The sequence below is a fragment of the Callithrix jacchus genome, chromosome 3, assembly GCF_049354715.1.
Source record: "Callithrix jacchus isolate 240 chromosome 3, calJac240_pri, whole genome shotgun sequence".
NCBI classification, from domain to species: Eukaryota; Metazoa; Chordata; class Mammalia; order Primates; family Cebidae; genus Callithrix; species Callithrix jacchus.
In genome coordinates, this window is record NC_133504.1 from 153,696,611 (window position 1) to 153,711,322 (window position 14,712).

The window sequence follows — 14,712 nt, forward strand, 5'->3', positions numbered from 1 at the left end:
TAAAAAAAATACATTCTGGTGAGCTAATGTGTAGCATGGTAATTATATTTAATAGCACTATATCATATACTTGAAATTTGCTACCAGAGTAAGTCCTAAATGTTCTCATCCCACCCACACAAAATGGTAACAATAATAGGTGATGTATGTGCTAAATTACTTCACTGTGGTAATCACTTCACAATGTATACATTTATCAAATCATCACATTGCATACTTTCAATATAAACAATCTTATTTGTCAAAAAAAAAAATGAAAGGAATACCTATTCTTAGTCATTTATTCAAAAACTTTTTGAGTGTTGAAGGAAAAGCACTATATACAATGATTCAATAATCAATACTGGCTCAATTCTTGGCCAAAAAGACAGACCTTTAATAACCAATTATACAATAAGCTTTTATAAACACTGTGAGAAGTAGGAGTACTATGAGAAGCTATTAACAGGGAGCCTAACTAGGGGTCAAGACTGATAGTATAGTTAAACATACAGAAAAGGAGGAAAAGCACAGGATGAGACTGGAGAGGTGGCAAGAGACAAGGGATTTTAGAATTTATCCTAATGCTTTTTCAGAGTCCGACCGTAGCTAAGAAATCAAACAATATGATCAATGATGGGACAAACTGACCACTTCTATCTCTTGATGTTCACCAAGGCTAACTTAATATCACCTAAACAGTGTTTTTACCCAAAAATATTTTAAACTGAATCTAATCATAAGGAAACAATCAGACAAGTCACAATTTACCATATGATGATGAAAAGTAAACAAGATGCTAAACCAACAAAATACTTTAATGTATGTGAAGTACATAGTATTGAATGGAGGCTCATCCAAAGTCCTGGGGAAAGTTTGAACTTAGATGACAAGCTGGCAGTGGTCTTTCCTATTAACCTGCAAAGGCAAGACACAAGCAGAAAAGAAAGGGGTACGGCCACACTGCAAATACTTAGAAATTCTGCCTTTTGTGATCACTGTAAAAATCCTATCACCTTATTTACTTCTGTATTTTATCAAACATCTACTGAAAAATTAAAATCCAAGAAATATCTATTAAGTTTAATAAATGTCTATTGTCCAAAGACATGTAATATTCCTGAAAGGTCTCATTTATAAGTCAGAGAGGATTCTCAGATTACACCATGCCCTCCCTCTAATAAATACAACACAGGAATACAAGTGAAGAAAATGTTAATCATCATACCAATGAAGATCCTTTCCCAAGAAGGTTCTCTTGAAGAATGACTAACACAAATGTTTACAAGGTTGCACAGATACCCTCAGCCTGCATATTCAGACTCTCCTGAATTTGCCAGTTATACCGATATAAGCAAAGACATATATTCTGTTGAAAACTTGTGATTACCACAGTCCTACCTTCAGTCTTCTTCTCTAAAACTTTCATCAAATGATCTAGAGCTTCCTCCACATGCAGCCCATGGAGGTCTAAAACATTCTGTGGCAGCAGTGAGGCATTGACTTTCTCAAAGATCTCCACAGCAGCAAGGTGATTGGCTTCTTTCATCTTCAGTTCATGAAGAGTACCCTGAATCATAAACATATCACCAAGGGACACTTTTGATATTTGCTACTTGGGTGATGAGAAAATTAATAGTGCCCCAAATAAAAGGCCAGGAGAAAAAAGGGAATAATAAATCTAAAATCTTAATGCATTGAGTTTAATACACAATAATGCACCAAAATTTAGGTAAATTTCAACGTATTAATAACGTAGTCCTGGCTGGGTGCAGTGGCTCATGCTTGTAATCCCAGCACTTTGGGAGGCCAAAGCGGGCAGATCACGAGGTCAGAAGCTTGAGATCAGCCTGGCCAACATAGTGAAACCCCATCTCTACTAAAATTACAAAAAATCAGCTTGGTGTGGTGGCAGGCACCTGTAATCCAGCTACTTGGGAGGCTGAGGCAGGAGAATCGCTTTAACCCAGGAGGCAGAGGTTGCAGTGAGCTGAGATCATACCACTGCACTCCAGCCCAGGTGACAGTGCAAGAATATCTCTAAATAAATAATAATAATGCAGTACCTAAACTACTGAGTCATTCTTTCTAACAAATTTTCCGAACCAAAAGTCGTAAAAGTGGGAAACTCAACTAAACACAATCCCCATCTGTGACAGTTAATTTTAGGTATCAATTTGACTGGACTGAGGAATACCTAGATGGCTGGTGAAGCATTGTTTCTGGGTGTGTCTGAGAGTGTTTCCAGAGAAGACTGACGTGTGTGTCAGTGGACAGAAAGAAGACCTGCCCTCCATGTGGGCAACTGGGGGCTGGCTAGGATACCAACCATGTGGGCAGCTGGGGGCAGGCTAGGACAAACAGGCAGATGTTCTCTTCCTGCCTTTGGAATTAGGACTCCGCGTTCTTCAGTTTTTAGACTGTGGGACCCACACGAGCTGCCTCTCGGTGGGTCTTGAGTGTTTGACCCTAGACTGGGGACTGCACTGTCAGTATCCTTGATTCTGAGGCTTTGAGCTTTGACTGCACTACACTCCTGGCTTTAAGCCATGGTTCTCTAGCTTACAGGTGGTCTATTATGGGACTTCTCCACCTCTGTGATTGTGAGTGCCAATTCCTCCTAATAAATTCTTTTTTATATATCCCACTGGTCTGTCTCTCTAGAGAACTCTAATACATCCATCATCTCAAGAAGGAACCACTGGTTTATTTACTTTATTTTTTTGTATTTGTTTTTAAAACCACTGGTTTATTATTTGTGTATGCTTTGATAATGCTGGGTCTCGTCTTGGTCACCTTCAACATCTTATAGTTATTCACCCCAGAAGCTATCCCCCAAGGACTACTGAGGGGTCACAGGGTTACAGCAGTTTGATACTCTTCTCTGCTCAAACACAAAGAAGTAACGCATATGGAAACACAAACATAAAAATTTAAGCAGACTCCTTGCTGGGCATGGTACCTCATGCCTGTAATCCCAGCACTTTGGGAGGCTGAGATGGGAGGATTGCTTGAGCACAGGAGTTCATGACCAGCCTGTACAACATAATAAGTAAGACCCCATCTCTACAAAAAATACAAAAATTAGCTTAGCCTGGTGGTGTGTGTCTGTAGTCCCAGCTATTTGGGAAGCTGACACAGGAGGATCACCTGAGCCCGGGAGGTCAAGGCTGCAGTAAGCTGAGACTGCACCACTACACTCCAGCCTGGGCAACAGAGCAAGACCTTATCTTAAAAAAAAAGCAGGTTCCTTAGAATACATGTCAAATGACCCCAGGTAGAAATTTTACTTCCCTAAAAAATATTAATGTCATTTTTCTACTATGAAAGTGATGTGTTACTAAAAATTCCAACATGATAGAAGGCACAAAACCCCTTTAATCCCACTCTGAGATGGCCAATATTAATATTCTGCTGCCAGAAATATGGACTGTCAGAATAAACTGTAATTCCACTTAAGCAGTAAATGCAAAAGCAACCACAGAAGCTGAGCATTTCAAATGTTCAAAACAGCAGGAGATGAAATTCCCAGGACCATACATTTCTTAGGATACCTCATTTATGTCACTTATATAACCACTACATTCCCCAGAATAACTTAATCTAGTAACAATATGGGTGTTATCTGCTTCAAGATTAGTTAGTTATTATAACTGACAAAGAAAAAAATGTATGATCAGTTTTCCACTTTACCTGCTGGGCATAAAAGGTGGCGACATGTTTTTTCCCTATCCGATAAGCTTCTTTGGCCTTGCTGTAACACTCCATCCTCTTCTGCTGGTGAAGGAAAGCCTCTGCCCTGTAGTCATCATAGTCTGGGTACTCAAAGTCTTGGAAAGACAGTTCGCTTGGTGTTTCTTCATTCTCTTTTAATTTCTTTGGCTGTAAGATTTTAAACAATAAGTGAAACACACAGAGAGTTTAAAAAACTAATGCCTTACTCCTTCACTCAACGCACATGAAAACTGTGCTCTCATATATTTTTATCTCTCTGCTTCGGAAACAGATTCTCTCCAGTGTCTACCTTGTAAGTCAGTCAGCCATGTATCAACTATCATTAACTTTTTTATGCCATTAAGGTTACCCTTTCTTTAACCACTCTTATCTCTGGAGATGTTGAAGAGTTCTCTAAAATTAACAAAATACAATTAGGGCTATTGAACTCGAGTTGGAAGAGGTGAGTCAGGTCTCAAAATGGAGGTAAAACCGCCATCTGGTCGTCCCCAGCCCAACTCCGGCTATCGCTGCCACTGCCAGGGGGAAGAGAGCCATGATCACAAGGAATCAGAGCAGTTAAGAAAACTGTTCACTGGTGGTCTGAGCTTTAACACTACAGATGATAGTTTAAGAGAACATTATGAGAAATGGGGTACACTCACAGATTGTGTGATAATGAGAGATCCCCCCCCCAAAATGTTCCAGAGACTTTGTTTTTGTGACTTATTCTTGTGTTGAAAAGGTGAATGCAATGTATGCTCAACCACACAAGGTTGACTGGTGTGTAGTGGAACCAAAGACAGCTATTTCTGGAGAGGATTCTATAAAGCCTGGTGCCCATCTAACAGTGAAGAAAAATTTTTTGGTGATATTAAAGAAGATACAGAAGAATATAATTTGAGAGACTACTTTGAAAAGTATGGCAAGATTGAAACCACAGAAGTTATAGAAGACAGTCAGAGTGGAGTAAAAAGAGAATTAATTTGCTTTCGTAACTTTTGATGATGGTGATAAACTCTTGATAAAACTGTTGTTCGGAAATACCACATTATTAATGGGCGTAATTGTGAAGTGAAAAAGGCCCTTTCTAAACAAGAGACGCAGTCTGCTGGATCACAGAGAGGTCGTAGAGGTGGACCCAGCAATTTTTTTTTTTTTGAGGCGGAGTTTCGCTCGTTACCCAGGATGGAGTGCAATGGCGCGATCTCAGCTCACCGCAACCTCCGCCTCCTGGGTTCAAGCAATTCTCCCGCCTCAGCCTCCTGAGTAGCTGGGATTACAGGCATGCGCCACCATGCCCAGCTAATTTTTTGTAATTTTAGTAGAGACGGGGTTTCACTATGTTGACCTGGATGGTCTCAATCTCTTGACCTCGTGATCCACCCACCTCGGCCTCCCAAAGTGCTGGGATTACAGGCTTGAGCCACTGCGTCTGGCCAGACCTAGCAATTTTATGGGTTGTAGAGGAGGAAACTTTGGAGATGGTAGAGATAATTTTGGCTGTGGTAGAAACCTTGGTGGAAGAGGAGGCTATGCTGGTAGAGGTGGTGGCATCAAAGGTGCTTATGGAGGAGGTGATGGTGGATATAATGGATTTGGAGGTGATTGTGGCAACTATGGCAGTGGTTCTGGTTATAGTAGTAGAGGGGGCTATGGTGGTGGTGGACCAGGATATGGAAACCAAGGTGGTAGATATGGTGGTGGTAGAGAATATGATAGTTACAATGAAGGAGGAAATTTTGGCGGTGGTAACTATGGCGGTGGTGGAAGCTATAATGATTTTGGGAATTATAGTGGCAAATAGCAATCAAATTATGAACTCATGAGAGGGGACAGTTTTGGTGGAAGAAGCTCGGGCAGTCCCCATGGTGGTCGTTATGAATCTGGTGGTGGAAGTGGTAGACATGGCAGCAGAAAAGGGCTACAGTTCTTAGCAGGAGTGAGAGTGAGGAGTTGGCAGGAAAGCTGCAGGTTGCTTTGAGACAATAGCTCAAAAGAGCTATTGTCTCAATTAGAGGAACTGTAAAAATGTGCCACAGAAGAAACGATTATTTATAGTCAGAAAAGTCACTGCAGCTTAAACAGGAAACGCTTCTTGTTCAGGACTGTCACAGACATAGTTTGCAAAATTGCAGCTACTGATTAATGCAATGTACTATCAATTAGATGTACATTTTTGAGATCTTTTATCTGTTGTAGCTTTGTCTTTTTTATGCTTTTGTCAAGTATATTGCCCTGTAATTTGTGGTAGTGCTACCAGGAATAAAAAATTAAGAAATTTTTAATTTTTCAATATTTGTGTAGTTTAGTTTTTCAATATTTTAGTACAGAAACTTTAACAAAATGCCGTTTTAAAGGTTTTGACTGTGAGTTAATAAGATCACTGTTAATTACTATTTTGTATGAATTTTGCTAAAGTTAACTGTAAAGAAACACCTGCTGACTTGCAGTTTAAGGGGAATCTATTCTCCTCATTTCCAATTCATGATATGAACAGGTGCTGACAAGTGGAGACAATAGATATTTGTGTTTGCACTCTGTGTTTTAGATAAATAGGACTGGGTATTTAAATTAGCATTTGTGAATTTAATAGTATTAAGATTGCCTTCAAATTAAAAAAAAAATCTCAAATTTCTTAAAAAAAAAAAATTAGGTCACTAAATCAAGCCAAAAGAATAAAAGATATTCTGCATGGTGGCTCATGCCAATAATCTTGCCCTTTGGAAGGTTGAGGCAAGAGGAGGCTGAGGCAGGAGGATCAATTGAAACAAGAAGTTCGAGACCAGCCTGGACAACAAAGAAAGACCTCTCTACAGATATATTTATATGTTGTGCATATATATGTTGTGCACTGCACTTGGCCATAATCACTAACTGGTATGATTTTTTTCATTTCCTTTCTGTGAAGAGTTCCGAAGTCAAGAAAGGTTGGGAAAAACTGGCCTCATATATAACAGTAGGTGGTTATACAATTTCTTCATTCATTACATTTTGCTCATTTAGCCCCAGAACTCCATAGGCTTTAAAGAGTTAAAGAAAAGAAAGGAGGGAAAAAAAAGAATAGACATCACCATACTCCTAACTCACTACCAGAGTAAATCAGTTGATATATTTTTGTAACAGATACCCAAATTATTTTATGAAAGAACACAAGGATGTCTGTGATATAAGAATATTAACAGAACCTGCCTCCTGATGTCACTCTTACCAGTGCTTAATCTACAAGCTTCTTTATATTAACATTTAAATATTCTATGAATGCACAGCTTGATTCCCTGATAAAGACTTTGGGGAGGATAATAAAACTACTTTCTATGACTTTTGAAAACTTAATAGTGCCTAACATTATGAACTTAATAAATACTTCATAGCATTAGGGTCTCTGTAGGTATTTATACTAAAAAAATGCAATCATATTTGATTCTCTGGCAACAGACCCTTTATTTTTCGTTTTCTTAAAAATATATAAATAATGAAAGACATTTTCTCAAATAGTTATTCTCTTTTAAAATACATCAGAAATTTACTTTTATATTCATTTCATAGTGACATGGTTTACTATTACTTCATTAACAAGGGCCAAGTGAAATATTTGCTTCCTGTGGCCAGGTGAGGTGGCTTATTCCAGGTGAGGTGGCCAGGTGAGTGCTGAGTAATCTCAGCACTTTGGAAGGCTGGAGCAGGAGGTCACCTGAGCCTAACAATTCAACCAGCCTGGGCAACAGAGTGAGAACCAACTCTACAAAATATTTAAAAATTAGTCAAACATGATGGTGCATGCCTGGTCCCAGCTACTCGGGAAGCTGAGGCAAGATCAGTTAAGACCAGGAAGCTAAAGCTTCAATGAGCTATGCTGGTGCCACTGCATTCCAGCCTGGGCAACAGAGCAAGACCCTGTCTCCAAAAAGAAATATTTGCTTCCTAGGAATTTACCTAATATTCTCTTGAAAGCATGATGCATTACACTAAAATTTCCTGTGGTAACAAACCTGTAAAATGTAAAGACCAAAAAAAAAATACACAGTAGTATTAATACAATGGATTTTAAATGTTACTTTCTTGAAAAGAGAAGAACCAAAATGTTACTGGCACTAGGATATCCCCTATAGCAATGTGGTCCCTGAGCATCCTGGGAGAACAAAGAGACAGATTATTCTCTTCAAAAATCTTAACAGATTTTAATCAGTTTTGAGACAACTGCCTACATTTTGTGGGCAAGGCTAAGGCATAACTCACAAAAACTTTCTGATTATATTTCTTTCTTTTTTTTTTAAGACAGTGTTTCGCTCTTGTTACCCAGGCTGGAGTGCAATGGCCCGATCTTGGCTCACCACCTCCATCTCCTGGGTTCAAGCGATTCTTCTGCCTCAGCCTCCCCAGTAGCTGGGATTACAGGAATGTGCCACCACCACGCCCAGCTAATTTTGTATTTTTAGTAGAGACAGCGGTTTCTCCATGTTGGTCAGCTGGTCTTGAACTCCCAACCTCAGGTGATCCACCCGCCTTGGCCGTACCTGCCCTTTGATAACATTTCCAATCATCTCCCACTTTGAGTAACCATACCCTCTTATCACCCCTATTAGCATAATGACTCGCACTGCCTTGCATGTTATCAGCAGAGAGAATGTACTTGTAATAAACAATCCAAAAATAAAATTAATGCATAATTCCAGGCCAGGTGACTCAAGACTGTATTGCTTGAGCCCAGGAGATGAAACCAGTCTGGGCAACATAGCAAGACCCTTGTCTCTCTTTTTTTTTTTTTTTTTTTAATTGAGATGGAGTTTTGCTCGTTACCCAGGCTGGAGTGCAATGGCACGATCTCAGCTCACCGCAACCTCCGCCTCCTGGGTTCAGGCAATTCTCCTGCCTCAGCCTCCTGAGTAGCTAGGATTACAGGCACACGCCACCGTGCCCAGCTAATTTTTTGTATTTTTAGAAGAGACAGGGGTTTCACCATGTTGACCAGGATGGTCTCGATCTCTTGACGTTGTGATCCACCCGCCTTGGCCTCCCAACCTTGTCTCTTTTTAATTTAAAATTAATATCAAAAAATAAAGTAGGCCCAGTGCAGTGGCTCACGCCTGTAATACCAGATCTTTGGGAGGCCGAGGCGGGCGGACCACCTGCAGTTGAGAGTCTGAGACCAGACTGACCAACATAGAGAAACCCTGTCTCTACTAAAAATGCAAAAAAATTACCCAGGTGTGGTGGCGCATGCCTGTAATCCCACCTACTCAGGAGGCTGAGACAGGTGTATTGCTTGAACCTGGGAAGCGGAGGTTGCAGCGAGCAAGATCATGCCACTGCACTCCAGCATGGGCAACAAAAGCAAAACTATCTCAGAAAAAAAAGTAAATTTTTAAAAAAGGCAACATAATTCCAGACCAGAAAGAAACAAAACAAACAAACAAATAATTCCATTTACAACAGCATGAAAAAGAATAAAATACTGTATTAAAAATAAACTTAACAAAAGATGTGCAAAATTTATACTCTGAAAACTATAACACATTGTTGAAGGAAATTAAAGAAGACCTAAATGAACTGAAAGATACTCCATTTCATGAATTGAAAGACTTAATATTGTTAACTGGCAATACTTCTCAGATTGCTCTACATATTCAACACAAACACCATCAAAATTCTAGTCGGCTTCTGTACATAAATTCACGAACCAATTCTACAATTCACATGGAAATCCAAGGGCATCAGAAGAGCCAAAATCTTAAAAAAAAAAAAAAAAAAAAAGAGCATAGTTGGAAGATTCACATTTCCCAATTTTAAAACTTACCACAAAGCTACAGTAATCAAGACAAGTGGTACTGGCATTAGGAAAGACATACAGATCAATGGAATACAATTAGGAGTCCTTACAATTATGGTCAATTCATTTTTTTTTTTTACTGCATTTTAGGTTTTGGGGTACATGTGAAGAACATGCAAGATTATTATATAGGTACACACATAGCAGTGTGATTTGCTGCCTTCCTCCCCTTCACCTATATCTGGCATTTCTCCCCATGCTATCTCTCCCCAACTCCCCACCCCGCGCTGTCCCTCCCATTTCCCCCCTACAGACCCCAGTGTGTGATGCTCCCCTCCCTGTGTCCATGTGTTCTCACTGTTCAACACCCACCTATGAGTGAGAACATGTGGTGTTTGATTTTCTGTTCTTGTGTCAGTTTGCTGAGAATGATGGTTTCCAGGTTCATCCATGTCCCTACAAAGGACACTAAAACTCATCGTTTTTGATGGCTGCATAATATTCCATGGTGTATATGTGCCACATTTTCCCTTTCCAGTCTATCATCGATGGGCATTTGGGTTGGTTCCAGGTCTTTGCTATTGTGAACAGTGCTGCAATGAACATATGTGTGCAAGTGTCCTTATAGTAGAACAATTTATAGTCCTTTGGATATATACTCAGTAATGGGATTGCTGGATCAAATGGAATTTCTATTTCTAGGTCCTTGAGGAAGCGCCACACTGTCTTTCACAATGGTTGAACTAATTTACACTTCCACCAAGAGTGTAAAAGTGTTCCTGTTTCTCCAGCAACTGTTGCCTCCAGATTTTTAAATGATCACCATAATAGCTGGTGTGAGGTGGTATCTCAATGTAGTTTTGACTTGCATTTCTCTAATGACCAGTGATGACGAGCATTTTTTCATGTTTCTTGGCCTCATGAATGTCTTCTTTTGTAAAGTGTCTGTTCATACTCTTTGCCCACTTTTGAATGGGCTTGTTTTTTTCTTGTAAATCTGTTTTAGTTCTTTGTAGACTCTGGATATCAGCCCTTTGTCAGATGGGTAGACTGCAAACATTTTTTCCCATTCTGTTGGTTGCCGATTCACTCTAATGACTGTTTCTTTTGCCATGCAGAAGCTGTGGAGTTTGATTAGGTCCCATTTGTCTATTTTGTCTTTTGTTGCCAATGCTTTTGGTGTTTTGGTCATGAAGTCCTTATCTACACCTATGTCCTGAATGGTTTTGCCTAGATTTTCTTCTGGGTTTTTATGGTGTTAGGTCTTATGTTTAAGTCTTTAATCCATCTGGAGTTAATTTTAGTGTAAGGTGTCAGGGAGGGGTCCAGTTTCTGCTTTCTGCACATGGCTAGCCAGGGTCAATTTATTTTCAACAAGAGTGCCAAGAAAATTTAATGGGGAAAGAATAGTCTTTGCAACAAATGGCAAGAGACAAGTGGATATCCACATGTGAAAGAATCAACTCAGATTTCTATCTCACAACATATACAAAAATTAAATCAAAATGTATTAAAAACCTAAATGAAAGGCCTGAAACTATAAAACTCCTAGAGAAAATACAGGAGGAAAGTTCATGACACTGGATTTGGCAATGAAGCACAGGCAACAATAGGAAAAGTAGACAAACTAGACTAGATCAAATTTAAAAGACTTCAGTGTTCCAACAGAAACAACAGAGTGAAAAGGCAACTTATGGAAAGGACAGAATATCTGCAAATCACAGGTCTGATTGGGGACTTGTATCTAGAGTATATAAAGAATACTTACAAGTCAACAATAAAGACAAATAATCCAATTTAAAAATAGGAAAAGGATATGCACAGACATTCCTCCAAAGACGTACAAATGACCAATAGCACATAAAAAAATGCCCAACATCAATAGTTATCAAGGAAATGCAAATCAAACCAAAAGACACCCCTTCCGTATTAACCATGTCTTTTATTTTCTGTATTCTGGCGCTGGCATTTTTGCAGCCTTCATGATGCTAGAGAGGCTGTTCCCTCTGCCCTCTCATTTCCATCCACTCTCACAACCCCCTCAGGTTTAGCTAATTCCTAGAGGTAACAAACATGTGTCTGGGAGCACAGCTTTCATTTGCAAACCAACCAATCCAGAATCTAGGCCTCCAACCTCCTCCTTGAATGGGGTTCTCCCACTCCAGGGCACTATCTACCTGCCCTCATCACCCTACGGCCAATTATCAGACAAACAGAGAAAGTCCCTATGCTCCGGAGCCTGCTGAAATTATTTAAACTAGCCAATCCTAAACCTGCTTACTCTGCCTTGCATATTCCTTCTCACAGAATCCAAAATACAGGCTTTTCTCCACAATTTCCCCCCTACTCCTGCTTCCTGACCAATCCTGCTGGCTCCCCATGTGGCCTTGGGTAGCAAGCCATACCTCCTGTTTCAAGAGCTCTACGAGTATAATAAACTTCCTTCACAACATTTCCATCTCTGCATGTCTTACTATACCTGATTAAAACAAATCCTGGACATTTTAAAAACAACTTCCCACTGACTATAATGGTTATAATAAAAAAGACAGGTATTCAATAATAACACGTGTCAGTGAAGATGTGGAGAAATTGTAACCCTCATACAGTTCTAACGGAAATATAAAATGGTGGAGCAACTTTGAGAAAAAAATTGGCACTTTCCCAAAAGCCTAAGTATTTCTGCCCAGGTTTATATTCAAGACCCATCGTATTACAAACCTACAGCTATTCAATTAAACCATATACTCTACTGTGTCCAAGTATACAGAAATTGCAGATATTCAAGTGCCTGTTTATCATACACACAAAGAAAAAAAATCAACTATAAATTCATTATTTTGAGTGCACAGATATTCTAAGCCAAATATGCCATTGGTGGTTAAATTTCCAGTCTAGACAAAATGGTGAGAAATAATCATTAAATTATTATACTCAATAAACCAATTATATTTTTATATGCAGTTATCTACCCTTGTAGAAAAAACTTAGTAACTCCATACCTTTTTCTCTTTAGAATTCTGGCCAGTATGAGATGTGACATTCTCATTTTGGTGAACAAACTCTTGAGCTACAACTGTTTTTACAGGGTCCCCTTCAAAAACACAGTTCAGAAATTGCACTGTGTGTTCTAATGAATAGCTGTAGAAAATTTAAGAACAAGCATAATGTCAGTAAATGAAAATAAGTTATGTGGAGACATTAACACAAGAATCTTCAAACATCTTACAAGAGTATAAAAAACTGGCTTAAGTTAAATGCTCATGGTGTGTATCTCAAAAAAATAATCAAGAATGATCAGAAGGAAACCATCAAGTAATAGGTTCTCAAAAACTAATTTTCAAAAAATGAATACCAAAAGGTAATATATTGATAATTCAATTGCTAATCTTGTTGTGCAGATTATCCACAATAAATCTTTCATTTTATCACCTACTCTTCTTAAATCCTTTGTTGGATTCACACTTGGTTTCCCCTCAAACAACAAACACAGACAATAGACCTTTAAGCTGACATTTTTATTGTGTAAAATTCCATTTACTTTTACCATGGGATTCTAGTCAAATTCTAAATAAGGATACAGAAAATAAAAAGTAAAGCACTACCCTACCTCTCATGCCCGCATTATACAGTCATATCTTGAGGGTGATACTATAGTATCTGTAGAATGAAATTCTACAAATTGACAAATGTCTGATACACTCATGTTGCAATATCTAAAGAAAATCATTCAAAAAAATTACATATGATTTTATGCTGCTCAGTATTTCACACTATTTATGTCTCTCACCTCTTCCATTGGCCAGATACTGAGGAACTGAATACATACAAATATTTTTTGAAATTTGGTTAACTAGGCCAGGCGTGGTGGCTCATGCATGTAATCCCAGCACTTTAGGAGGCTCAGGCAGGTGGATCATCTGAGGTCAGGAGTTCAAGATCAGCCTGGCCAACACGGTGAAACCCCATCTCTACTAAAAATATGAAAAAAATTAGCCAGGCATGGTGGCATGTGCCTGTAATCCCAGCTACTAAATGAATACCGAAAGGTAATATATTGGTAATTCAACTGCTAATTCTTTGTTGTGCATATTATCCATAACAAATCTTTCTTTCATTTTAGCACCAATTCTTCTTAAATCCTTCGTTGGATTCACACTTGGTTTCCTTGGACCTTCTTAAAATAACTTCCTAGTCACTACAATAGTTATAATAAAAAAAAGACAGGTATTGGCCGGGCATGGTGACTCACACCTGTAATCCTAGCACTTTGGAGGCCAAGGCAGGCGGATCACCTGAGGTTGGGAGTTCAAGACCAGCCTGACCAACACGGTGAAACCCCATCTTTAAAAAATAAAAACAAAAAAACCCCACAGGTATTAAATAACACGTGTCAATGAGGATGCGGAGAAAATTGTCTCTACTACAAATATGAGAAAAATTAGCCAGGCATGGTGGCATGCGCCTGTAATCCCAGCTATTCAGGAGGCTAAGGCAGGAGAATCACCTGAACCTGGGAGGCAGAGGTTGTAGTGAGCCGAGATAGTGCCACTGCACTCCAGCCTAAGCAACAAGAGCAAAACTCTGTCTCAAGAAAAAAAGAAAGAAAGAAATGATGATTAGTGGTTAACTAATCATCCAAAATAGTGTGGCATTTTGCTATTCCTCAGTTTATTAAAGACCACCTCTGAAGGGAAGCCATGTGCTTCAGTTCCACTTCCGCCCTCTCATCTTGCTGTGTCAGATATGCTCAACACAAAGGGTATCAGTATCCAGTGGCTGGATGCTACCAACAATAAAAATATCTTTCCAGGCCTTAAAATCACCCACCTGCTCAAGGGCCTGGAAGTCAGTCTCTAGCTCTGACACTGTTTGAGGGTCACAGCCCTAAATGATTACATATTGTAGTAACTGAGCCCACCTACCCATCTTACCAGGATGAAGTTGAACCTACTGCTAGCTGAGAAGATATCAGCAGACAAATGGAGGCAGTCAGCCACCTAACATGAGGGGCCTGGCTGACCTATCACTGGCCATCCTCAGAAAGGACACACCAAGCCCCCTCTTTTCCCTGGGGAAGCACAACTCTGGGCTATTTCATCTCAGGCTCTTGCCCTAGGTACTCAGAGAACAGGAGTGGCCATATGCTAGCATCACCCTCTGGCATCTGGGAGATTTTAACACAAAACCCTCAGAAAATAGCAAGTTAGGTAGCAAAAATAAATAAGAAAATTAAGAGATTGGAATAC

General features: G+C 39.3%; 1 protein-coding gene across 10 annotated transcripts in view; it reads right to left on the reverse strand.

Annotated features, from left to right (window-relative positions):
- The window catches only part of N4BP2 (NEDD4 binding protein 2), a 186,562-nt gene that overhangs the window by 101,536 nt on the left and 70,314 nt on the right, over nucleotides 1-14,712 (reverse strand). For all 10 annotated transcript variants that reach the window (XM_078367365.1, XM_035293851.3, XM_035293850.3 and 7 more), the window contains 3 exons: nucleotides 12,466-12,604; nucleotides 3,673-3,861; nucleotides 1,381-1,549 (listed from right to left, as the gene is read on the reverse strand). In XM_078367365.1, the coding sequence (XP_078223491.1) occupies nucleotides 1,381-1,549; nucleotides 3,673-3,861; nucleotides 12,466-12,604 (497 nt within the window). The remainder of the gene's footprint in view (nucleotides 1-1,380; nucleotides 1,550-3,672; nucleotides 3,862-12,465; nucleotides 12,605-14,712) is intronic.